The sequence below is a fragment of the Protopterus annectens genome, chromosome 7.part0 (genome assembly GCF_019279795.1).
Source record: "Protopterus annectens isolate FY-2018-M chromosome 7.part0, PAN1.0, whole genome shotgun sequence".
Classification (NCBI taxonomy): domain Eukaryota; kingdom Metazoa; phylum Chordata; order Ceratodontiformes; family Protopteridae; genus Protopterus; species Protopterus annectens.
In genome coordinates, this window is record NC_056739.1 from 198,776,658 (window position 1) to 198,789,536 (window position 12,879).

Genomic DNA, 12,879 nt, shown 5'->3' on the forward strand with positions numbered 1-12,879 from the left:
CTACATGGGTGGTTCATAGGGATGATTTGGCCCACTGCAAAAACATCTTTTGTTTGCCAGTTGTAATTCCATGAAAACTCATTCCTGTACAAGTATTTATGTTTAGACTATATGCTTGAGGAAATGGTTTTCTGGAGTTAAGACAGAAGAAATGCCTTTTGAGGTACTGTATACCAAGATATCTCAAGAGGGATAGCAACTCAACAAGGACATAATTTTACAGCTACAGGGACCATAGTGAAGAAACACAGAAAGGAGGTGGAAAGAAAGCAGTTAAGAGTAGCTTAGACCCAGACTCACAGTAAACTCTCTCAGGAAGGGAGGGAACTACAATGAGCAAAGCCAAAGTAAAGAAGTTGTTGTATTTTTCGGCTTTTCCTGGTTAGGGGTCACCACAGCAGAACTCCAGTCCGCTAATGATTGGCAGTAGATTTTTACGTGCCGAGTTGCCAGCCCTGACGCACAACCTTCAACGAAGGTGCGCCCATTCACGCATGTCTCCACACAGAAGACGCTCAAGCTGAGAATCAAACAGGACAACATCTTACTGTGAGGCGACAACGCTACACACTGGGAATTAATACTGTTTTACAGATGGAGCTTTGAATTGTTGTATTAATACTGTACTGTTTTACAGATGGAGCTTTGAATTGCATTAATACTGTACTGTTTTACAGATGGAGCTTTGAATTGTTGTATTAATACTGTACTGTTTTACAGATGGAGCTTTGAATTGTTGTATTAATACTGTACTGTTTTACAGATGGAGCTTTGAATTGTTGTATTAATACTGCACTGTTTTACAGATGGAGCTTTGAATTGTTGTATTAATACTGCACTGTTTTACAGATGGAGCTTTGAATTGTTGTATTAATACTGCACTGTTTTACAGATGGAGCTTTGAATTGTTGTATTAATACTGTACTGTTTTACAGATGGAGCTTTGAATTGTTGTATTAATACTGTACTGTTTTACAGATGGAGCTTTGAATTGTTGTATCAATACTGTACTGTTTTACAGATGGAGCTTTGAATTGTATTAATACTGTACTGTTTTACAGATGGAGCTTTGAATTGTTGTGACACGTGGTCTACATTTCATTTCATTGTAACAATGTGCTGCTACATTTCCTGCTGCAGAACATAAAAACTGTAGCGGCAGCTCTTCCTCTGCATGTTCTAGAAATGGGAGCCTCACCATGCTTTGTAGTTAGTCAAAGAATGGTCTCATCACAAATCCAGATCTTGCCCTGGAGCACTAGTCTTTAGCAGACTTACGGCAGCCAGGCTATTCCCAAAACATTACTGATTCATACTGTAAATTGTGATTATTAAAGGGGGACTCGTGAGGTTTTGCTTTTAAATACCATGATTGTGCAGTCATTAATAGTAATGTGTGATTCTGCGGACCAAGCACTAATATGTGACTCCAGGGTTTTGCTTATGGTATGTGAAGGTGCAGTATCTCGGGAAATTATCTTTCACCTGTCATACCTGTATATACCAGCTACAAAAGCACTGTAACAGTTGATGGTGTGAAAACCCCTCACATCTGGGGTGGCAGAGGCAAATTCTGTTTTTTTACTTTTAAAGATCAAGCCTCTGCATTGACATTGGCATCAGCTCAGCACCAGATGCCATACTCTTACTGCTGAGGAAGTACCTCCATCAGCTCAGCACAGGATGCCATGCTCTTACTGCTGAGGAAGTACCTCCATCAGCTCAGCACCAGATGCCATGCTCTTACTGCTGAGGAAGTACCTTCATCAGCTCAGCACCAGATGCCATGCTCTTACTGCTGAGGAAGTACCTCCATCAGCTCAGCACCAGATGCCATGCTCTTACTGCTGAGGAAGTACCTCCATCAGCTCAGCACCAGATGCCATGCTCTTACTGCTGAGGAAGTACCTCCATCAGCTCAGCACCAGATGCCATGCTCTTACTGCTGAGGAAGTACCTCCATCAGCTCAGCACCAGATGCCATGCTCTTACTGCTGAGGAAGTACCTCCATCAGCTCAGCACCAGATGCCATGCTCTTACTACTGAGGAAGTACCTCCATCAGCTCAGCACCAGATGCCATGCTCTTACTACTGAGGAAGTACCTCTGGATTTTCTTGAGTTTGCATTTTGCCTTTTACTGTTCTGTACCATCTGCTCCTCGTCATTAATGGTGAATTTCTGATTGCTTGCTGGTAAGGTGACACAAGAACAATGGTAAATCCCCATATCAGGGCTGACCTTCCTGTACACCTCTGAATTACGAGCAGTTTAACAAAACCTCAGTGATGTAGTCATATAGATTTATAGGTAGGTACGAGGCTTGCAGTCCAAGGGATCATTGAGGAACCTAGCTGAAACTACCAGTTGCCAGATTTTACATTTTGCTCTTATAAACTTACTAGAACAGATTTTGCACTACCATGCATTTTCTGAGGGATACAAAGTCTGAAACTCAAAGATACGTTATTATTTGGTAAATTCAGTCCTCCAGGATTTGTCAGAAAACCACAACGTTTAGGAAGAGAAAACCAAAAATATGAGGTGAAAATCTGGACCATTGAGAGGTATACTTCACATCCCTGGGAGAGGGAAGGCTCTTTGGTTTCCTGCTTGAACCAAAAGTTATATTCTGATCCAGCCCTTCCAAAATGCATAAGCATATACTCATATTACATGAAAGGTGTTGCTACAAAAATTGTTGTTTGTTTTGAAGATCGTGACATTTTTCTTTGTCCTGCATATGTCTACCTTGTCTATCTCTGTAACGGTATGCTCCACAGCAGCCTTCACTGTGGCATAAAGTATCAGTCTACAATCTGTCTCATTACAGAAAACAAATATCTGTAATTGAACATTAGCTTACGTAACCACTTCTACACTCTGGATGGCACTCTCCAACCACTCTAGCCTCAAGGATCAGCCCACAACTATGAATGCACTTCAGTTTCTTACCTTATTTATGCTCACCTCTTGACCTCTCCAGGCCAGTGTCACTGACTTGCTTCAGTGCTGATTAAAAACAGATGAGAAAAGGCACCAGAAGCCATAAACTGTTTTCTATAAAGGAGCATGCCCATGTACCTCTGTTCTAAATTCAGGTTAGTTATGTAAATAGCTCAAGTCATTAAATATGGTTTCTATCAGTGGTTTAAAAAATGAATTTAAAGTTAGTTACTTTGGTATACACATTTGATTTAGGCATAACACTAGGTCTTTTGTATCAGACTTTCCATACTGTTCCTCTTAGAATTACAGATTTTGTTAAAATTAAACCTTTTTAAGGGTGTTTAAGACTACATATTTTAAATAACTAAACCAAAGATGTACAAAGTTTCCTAATTACTAACTGTGTCATATTATGTAAAAACTTTCGGGTTTGAAAAGTAAGAAACTGGATCTCTATTTCAGACCCTCTGGTATGACTTAAATGCCAGTGCTATGATTTTTAATACTCAGAGGGTACGAGGTATGTTTAGTCTTATCAATTGTTTAATATTTAGTAGGCCTTAATAACTGTTTTCAGAGGTGTCTATATAATTAAAGAACTTGTTCAAATTCATAGTTATTTACTTGTATTTATTAACTGGGGTAGAGCAGTGACACATTCATCTTTTTTAGACTCAGTCTGGGACCACTGTCTGGTTAAGTGACTTGCTCAGAAGTTGCAGAGTAGTGGAATCAAACCTTGAACACTTTTAGTACAGAGAATGGTAAATTCATATGTGTTATTATAAGTGGGAAAACATTTAACTCTCAGTCTGCTGTAATCGCTGCACCACTTCCGGTGTTGCATTCCTACAGGGATAGGGTGGTGCTGTCCTAAATCACCTTCTTTATTTAGAAATAGTCCCATATCTTTCACCACTAGAACCGAAATGTTTTACTTGTCCTTCACATCTACCAGCGATCGTTCACCAGACCATCCATAATGTGAAGCATTTTCCACATTCTACACCCACATAACAGTATTTGTTGCCTCAGATGATGATACTGTGCATTACAACAGCCGTTTCCTGGGAAACTACTCTTCTCTCATGCCATTTTCAGTCTTGTGTTTCACGGAAACTTCTTATATTTATAAAGCTCCTCCTGATTTCTAAGAAATGTAATTCCTTAAGTTTGTGTGGTCACTTTGCAACACTTTCTAACCTCTCCTAAACACCACTTCTGCAAGTTATTCCTTCAAAGGGGGGGGGGGGGACTTATCAATGGTGCACTTGTGTATCCAGAGCAACAAGCTCAAATGGCAAGACATTTTTTTGTATTTACCAAAGTCTTCACTTGAAGTCAAAAGGATATCTGCTTCAGAAGTTCATATCACCAAAATGACTGCACCATACAAAAATGATCCCTTTCCTAAGAGTCTGGAGAGAATACTAACTTTAGTAAGGAGAATGTTTTTAGAACTGAAACATAGAGCTAGCTAGAGAAATGGTAAGATGGAGTCTGGTAATAAGATGGAGTCTGGTAAAAATCACATTTTAGCAGCAGGAAAGTACAAAGAAAAAGCAAATATAGAAAGAAATCAGTGGTTGGAGATGTTCGTGTCCAGCGTGACAGAAAGCATCTGTGGTTTTAGTGGGCTGTAAACAGGTGGAGTACCAGGAGGCTCTATGGTCTGTTCATTCTTACTGTCAGGGTGGGGAGATAGCAGAATTCATCCCTGTTTCTAAAGCTTCAAGGACATAATTACTCTGACCTACAGACTTTGTATATGTGCCATTGGTGAAATCTGCCAAAGCCAATCCCTTATCGCCGGCAATTTTTGACACCATCTTTAATACATTAGCAGGTTTGTACATTTCTCCTTAGTAAAATCTGCTAAAGCCAACCTCTTTGTGTTTGCAATCTTGACACTATTTTACATTTGGTAGATTTTTGTAGTCACTTGGCAGACCACATCCATGCTCCTCCTCTTAGGCAAGGACCATCCTCAGTACATTCAGTTTCTCTTGCAAATGAACCTCGGTGGCAAAGGCTTACTGTGAAACTTTTGGCAGACATCAAAGGCAGATATTAAGCCGTTTCCTGTATCAGTCAGCTGACTTTCACTTACTCTGTGTTTAGATCTACAAAGACAAACCTGAATGGAGATCTGGAATATGAAGACTGTTCACTACAATGGGATGACAGTGGCCTTCCTCTTATGTTGCAAGTTGATGGTTGCAGACAGTTTGGGGTAAAATAACACTCACCATGAAATGTTGAGATCTGGGATACAGGAACTCAGCAGAATTAGAGTAAACAAATACACCCAAATGTTAGTGAAAAGTATTTTATGACAAACCTATCAGTCAAAGAAAATACAGTTTTAAATTTTGTTTTCACTGTTTTCAGATACAAGCTGTGCTTGTAATTAATCTGTCCATGTATGACTTTTTATGACTCTCTTATCTTCATGTAGAATTGCCAGTGACTTTTCCTAACTTCCCAGTACTGGCAGTAAAGCTGGAATGTTACAACTGGAAACTTAAGTGCCAGTACTTCAACCATGTCAATGCAATCTAGTCCTAAAATGGGGAGGGAATCTCTGGAAGGAGATTGAGTCAGTACAAATGTAATTTGAAGAGTTGGTGTCAAGATTCACTGCTATCAAAGCCTTTATCAACAGATAGCAAATGGGGCAAGAGAACTCACAGCAAAAAGTCTGCAGTGCACCAAACCTGAAAACATGAAAAGGAAAAATGGCTCACAGTAGGAAAAAAAAGGCAGCGCTCTAAGTGACTGCAGAACTTGGCAGCCATGTTTTATGTCAGATAGGACAACCAATAGCATTTTAGTGCAGTATTACTGAAGCAAAAACTATAGAATGAAGCTGTGGGGCATGATACAGCAGTACGGCTGTCCATATCTCTCAAATTTCTTACAGCAAGAACCCTAGACAAAGCCAACAATAATGGGGGGGGGGGGCCCAATATCAGGGGAAGATTTTTAAACATTTCTCTTATAAACGTAGAAAGTTGCAAACAGATTTTCCATTAGCATACATTTTCTGAAATATATGAAGCCTAAAACTGACATTAACTTCTGTCCTCAATGATTTGCCACAAGATCACATATTTTATGAGGAACAGATTGAAAATATAATGGGGAAAAAAATCTGAACATTCTGTGAAAATCTGGACCGGCTGAGGGATGTGCCCTCTATTTACCATCAGCCAGCAGCTGTTTTGGAAACGTACTAGGAAAAGGGAGTTGTATCACAAAAACAGATCATTAAGACTCATAAGTTCTGTCTAAAAAAATTGTAAATTTAGCTCAAAACAGAAAAAAAAATTTAAGTGAAAATATATGCTAATCAAAATCTATAGGTTTTGCAGAAGAGCTTTTAAGACATTTCAAATAACTGCTTAAATGGTTACTATTTCAGTTTACTCTTGAAGGCTGAACAAAGCAGAACAAGGAAAAGAATTCTTTAAAGTTGTCAGCACAGATTATCCACAGTCGGAATCTCTAGCAGTCCCGGACTGATCAGAAAGGTTCTTAGAAAGGTGGCAGCTTCTTAGAAGGTCTTTGAGGTAAATGGAACCCAGGTCATTTAGGGACATTCAAGTTATGGCAAACACCTTACAAAATGATGTTTGCTGTAACAAACAACTTACAAGAAGCTCTTGAACTAGTCACTCATGTAGTGACAGCAGAACAGCAACAAAACAAGTGGTCCGAGATAAGCCCAAAGGCAATCAAGCACCTTTAAACTTATTTGTTGGTACCCCAAGGCGAGCTTTGTTTTAACTCAACTGACATGGAAACAGTGCATCCAAAATCACCTTAGCAACAAGATCTTTCAAACTAGCCATGTTTGACAAAATAGGAGCAGGGAAGTGCGGAGAAAAAGCAAATGTAGAGAGGAGAGCCAGTGGTGGTGGTGGGGGCTAGTGTCTGATGCTTAATCCTTAATCAAGCAAAATAACCCCCACCCTCCACTTATGTAGAAAGGTTGTACTCACATAGACTATATGAGAAACAAACATTTACAACTCTGCTAAAATAAATGGTTGGCCAGGAACCTTTGTTTACCGATCACCCATTACGGTGTTAGAAAGACTTTCTCAGACTAGGGTGCATTTACAATAAGGGAGAGGGTCTGACAGATTACCAAAATAAACTTATTGCAAAATTCCACTATTCTGTGCAGAGGAACAGGGGTCAGAAAGGCATGGTGAGCAGAGAATGGGACAAAATGTGTATTCATTTTTGCTTGAGGTACACTACATATAGATGTCCTACTTACAAACATGCAAGAAAATAACAGCATAAGACAGGACCACAACTGTGGTCAAATCAATAAAACAAATCACTTTACCTTTCGGTGTTACAAACTACTGTTGTTTTTAAAAATACAATAAAATGCAAAAAAACACGTCCCCTGAAATCCAGGCCAACTCCACCAGTGATTCAAGGTATATAATGTGTGTTTGCATGAAAATAATGACATACCTCTCTCAAGAAGTGACCGGCAACAAAACAATGACATACCTCTCTCAAGAAGTGACCGGCAACAAAATAATGACATACCTCTCTCAAGAAGTGACCGGCAACATGCTTTCTCTTTGACTGCTTGCTTTTCATTAACTACACATATCCAAAAACTACTTTAAGTAGTTTAATTACCAATATATACATGTTGCAATGCTATTCTGTAATTTCATTCTATTGATAAATGAATCCACTAATCTACTGATGTACCTAGTAATCTGCCGAAATGTTTCTGATGCATCCATCTGTTCATTTACACCTTACATCAGTCTTCCTGTATCTGTCTGCTAACAGTGACTTATCTGCTCAAACACCTTTGTATATGTTTTAATTTGTTGAGAGTTCTCATTTTACTTTCACACATTAGATTATTCACCTTCAGTTGCTCACCTTCTCTTATTCAACATGCATTACTGCATTCTTAGTTGTCTGAAGTAAATGACAGCATTCATAAGAAACCTCATAGCTTCCAAAACTACCACAGTTTTATATTTGTATGAAAAATTATCTTTGCCGCCTCCCCCGCCTTGCAGGAAGATTAGTCAGTCCATCTCTTATCACCCCCCCAACACACATACACAGCAAGCAGCAAAAGCAGAGCCTTTAAGCTGCTGCAAGAATGGAGGAGGGGTCATTCTGCAGCAAAGTCAATCCAGGATTAATGAATAGATATTTTCTTAATTCTTTAATCACCCAAGTCCCTTCCCTTAAAAATTCACAGTTTGTTACAAATGACATCATATACTAAAGTGAGAAATGTTTTATTATACATACATTACAATGACTCAAATGATTACCATAAAAACATACGTATGTGTCTGTGTATGGGGTGCTGTTGGTAAATTTCCAGAGTAAGAAGCAACCAAATAAACTGCACTCTTTTATGACAAGCTGAAATTTTAAATTAGGCTGTGAGGATAGCAAGAAATGTGTATGGGGGGATGGAATGCTGCATTGTTTGTGTAAGAAATACATTTAGATTTCTACATAAACCACAGGGCTACTTGCTGAGGGTATAATTTAGAACAGGCCCAGGACAGTGCCAGGGATAGAACCTACTGCAGTGAATGGGGGAATGGCCAAATAATGATGAAAACTTTATTTTCTTTGTATTATTACTTTTATTATTATTATTATTAGCTATGCCACGTTTAAGACTGACAATGGCAAAATTACTTTTGATTCTGCAGTATGGAGTCAGGTTTCCATTACTGCTCGTGAGAGTTTAATCTGCACTGCAGATCACATAATGAAGCACTTCTAACATCTTGCTATCTTCCAGAACCTGCACTTGTTATGCAGGGAGGCTGAAGGAGAATGAGAGAGGTCCATAAACAACTAAGGACAAGGGCTGCACATATTAAATCAACCCAGACCCTTTGCCCTGAGCCAGCCTACATCTGGAGAGGAACAGAAAAAAATGTCTCTTCTCAGTCTGCTATGGCACAAACCAGGAAAAGCAGTAAGGTGGGAGGATGTAAGAAAGCATGACTGAGGAAGAGAGAATATGTTGCATTACATAAGCACAATATTCACAGCTATATTTTACAAACTGCAAGGAGAAACAAATTGACATTTTGTAGTCATTTTCATTCGATTTTTTGTATCCCACACATTACATTCTTATAGTTAATGTTGAAGAGCCTCACTAAAAAGGGAAGGACAAAAATCACAGATGATGTTTTACAGCAATGCCTCAGTCTATCAGTCTAATCTGCATGGGGTCTCAGTCAAATGAAAGGGAAAAACAAAAACGCGCTAGGCATAACCGTTCTATGTGCAGCCCTCATTTGCCTCAGTGACAAGGTTTCTTACTAAAGGTCAGCACAATGCTAAATGCCATTATCTGCATTTCTTGAAGCAACCCCCCCCCCCCCCCGTGATATAATTGCTATTTTACTATAGACTCATAACTGCTTTGGGACATAACCTTGATTTGCTAACTATGCAGTCTACATATTGTTTTTGGCTATGTCACTGACACAGACTCTTCATCTCCTCTGCAGGATGAGGGGTGGGGGAAATCAATGAATGTATCTCTTAAACTAATGAGCTAAAAGCTACACTGCCATAGTTACATCACCTTGACAGGCAATAATCCAGACCCCACCAACTGTATGTGCATGCACATTACATTTACTTCATGTCTGGCCTATATGCCCACAATGACTTTTGTGAAGGAAAAGTATGCAAAAGAAATAAAACTGAAGATTGAGAAGAAGGATTATGTAATAAGGCATTAAGCCCTGGTTTTGCAAAATAAGTCAAAAGGAAGATTTGACAAGAAACAGGATTATATAACAAGTATTAAGTGGGTAGTTATATAAGGATCCCAGGCCAGGTGCAAGCCAAGATTTAAGTCAATGCTTTCCTTTCCAAGTGTTTCTTTTCCTCAGTAGTTTTATTTGAAAACATTTTGCACTAAGCATAGTTGTTAACTGCATACTGCAAAAAAATGGGGGAGGTGGGTAAATTGTTGAAGATCAGACAATATACAAAATAATGCAGGGATAGGCTGCAATGCATGTAATTTCTACCACAATTTCTTAACCAATTTACCATCTAGAGTGAACTTCTGGAATCACAAGACATGCTTATTCAGGGAAACCAAAAATTTAAGAAAATGATGTGGTTCGTTTGTCAAAGAACATTCAAATTGGATCTTACGGGTTCAAATTAGCCTGCCTTTAAAACAAAAAAGTCCTTAGGTGCTATGGTGCCACGGTATGAATACCCCCCCCCCCCCCCGCAAAAAAAAAAAATGACTCAAGGCTCTGTACTTACCCCAGCTGGTGCCAGTCCTTCCCATGAACTCCCGGGTTCTTGGGTTCCACATGAATTCTTTCCAGTCCTCCATCAGCTGCCCGCAGCTTTTCTTCTCCTTCATGGCTGCCATCCTTATCGGTGATTCTGTTTTGCAGTACAGAAGCTTTCCTAAATTTCGAGATGAATATGAATCGTGCTTGATGTGATCTTGTTCTGCTTCCCCAGATCCTGCTGTGGGTTTCCTTTTCACTTAAGGGATGCAGTAACCAAGCGGCTGTCTCCCCAGGTGAAGTCTCTCTGCACAGCGCGTTCTTCCTCTGCCCCCCTGCTACTGCAGATGTGCTGCCTGCCTAGGATAGGTGAGAGAAGGACTTGATGGATGATGACAAACCGCAAGAACCGCCGCAACGGTACTTATGCTAAAATTGTCACTGTCACCCCGCCCCCTTATGAATGCTAATTTTTAGAAGCCGATCTTTTCCATAGCAGTGGGCGGGGGTTAGTAAGAATGGGTGGACTTTTTCTTAAACCGATACAAATACCTATCACTGCAGCTTTTGCTGCATTTTCCCTTAGTGTCCTAGATGCTGCAGTTTTTCTACATCTGTGACTACTTTCTCTATATAAATGTATGCGTATACACACACGACATCGTTTATATATATTGAAATATTTGTAACTAATCGTGTTTTATTTCTGAAGTTTTGCATTATATTTGCAAAACATTTTGTTAACGAAGAAGCGAGTTATTATGTAATCCTACCACAATTACAAGCTAATCGTTTTCTGACGGCGCTGTGGTTCTTAGAAAATGTTTTTACTACTAAGTAATCAGGAAAGTACATTTTTACTGGCATGAAAGTGAACAGTATTAGTATAACATGCAAAACTGGATTTGATGGGAATGAGTTGGCAAGCAACCTCTGAATAGGCAGAGTTACATGCCTGATGCATAATGATAAGGGATGTATACTGAACCCTTTGCAGTCCAAACTTGTGTCTGCATGCCTCTTACTTTTCACTTTTGCGGGAAGTTGGAGGAGGTGTTAGCTGAACGTCATGTAGGCTCACTGTAGCCTTCTCCGTGACCCCAGATTGCCTATCACCACTGTCTATTCAGCATTTTTAATGCCGTCTTTCGAGTACACCTCCCGGATCCTGGCTGATATCTTCACCAACCCCTGCCTTGCGTGACAGGGTGTAGGTATAATACCGCCAGGTCATAGGAGGTGACCCAAGGCATGGGCAGTGTATCAGCGCCACCATGACAGCACTGCACCAAGTAGCATCTGCATCATGGGGCTTGTCAGCATGCCTCTCAAGCCTCGGAACAACAATTCTGGAGAAAACCTTATATAATGCGAAGACAAAGGCCTAAAAACAGGGACACTATCCTTATGAAGTTGCAACAATAACAGGTTTTGCATTTAATGAATGATATGGAATCTGAACTTCAAATATCTATCGTTGTTTTGTTTATTGACTGCTAGGGTTCAAATGCCCAAAGTGGGACATTTTATTTAAAAATGTGAATTTCTGCAGGACAAAACATACTCCCAGCTAGTGCAAAGGACAGAACTTTACTTTTTTGCCAAAATAAAAGCTTATTTTTGTAGCAGTTGAGTGCTTATGCTATTTCACATAATATTTATGTGTTTCATATACAAAATAATTGTTTTATGCAGCTATTAAAAACATTTAAGAAATATATTTTGTCATAAAATCTCAGGACATTTGCCATTTTTTAGTTTTTTTCGTAGGACATAACTGTCCAAAGTGGGACTGTCCCTCGCAAAGAGGGACAGGTGGTAACCCTATAATGACTGCGGTTCTCAAAGATTTACCAGAAAACCACACATTGTTTGAGGAACAGACGAAATATATGAGACAGTAACTTGGACACTGAGAAAAAAACATGACGATTGAGAGATAGGATTGCCAGTCAGTGCTGGCTCAGTCTCTAGCTCTTGTCTTGCAAACTCCTGACCTTAGCTCGCGGTATGTTAACCTTTGCCCTCCAGACCACTACCCGGCAGTCTCCACTGAGCTATAAAACAGCTGCACTGCCTGTTCTCCGAGAAACATACAGTCTGCACTGACGTGTCTCGGTTTGAAATATTGCTGTTTTGCCGAATTATATCTGGTACTACCAGGGGTCAAACCTCTTGACTTTTGCCGAGGGAACCATAGTCAAGTCATAGCAATAATAGCTGGATCATGGAAGCAGTTCGCTAGAACCCATTGTCTAGGATTTGGGTGTTAAATCTTTTTAAATACACAGTGTTTGGAAAAGTGATACTGCCCAATCTTCTGGTACAAAAACAGAACTCGGCTCCAAACCTATGATGTATGCATCACCCGTTCAATAGTAAAGCTTAGAAACATTCTTAAGTACTTGTAAAATAAATACTCGATGACTGCCAGAATATATCGGACATTACTAGGCTTCGTCCCAAATATTTTCTAGGATTAATGTTCTTTTAGTTAAAAGGTTACGATGATTCTAACCACCTCCTCGGGTCAATAATTGCTTCAGTCCATCAAGCATTCTCCTTCACCTTCCCCAGCATTGGGGGAACTGTTCCATGCCCCCACTGCTAACGAAACCCTAAGAAATAATTAGCGAAGGTTA

General features: G+C 39.6%; 1 protein-coding gene across 2 annotated transcripts in view; it reads right to left on the bottom strand.

Moving 5' to 3' along the window:
* Window positions 1-10,644, bottom strand: part of LOC122806352 (sodium/potassium-transporting ATPase subunit beta-2-like) — a 34,178-nt gene extending 23,534 nt beyond the window's left edge. For both annotated transcript variants that reach the window (XM_044076696.1, XM_044076695.1), the window contains exon 1: window positions 10,266-10,644. In XM_044076696.1, coding sequence (XP_043932631.1) covers window positions 10,266-10,377 — 112 coding nt within the window. In that variant the 5' untranslated portion in view covers window positions 10,378-10,644. The remainder of the gene's footprint in view (window positions 1-10,265) is intronic.
* Window positions 10,645-12,879: the final 2,235 nt, after the last annotated feature.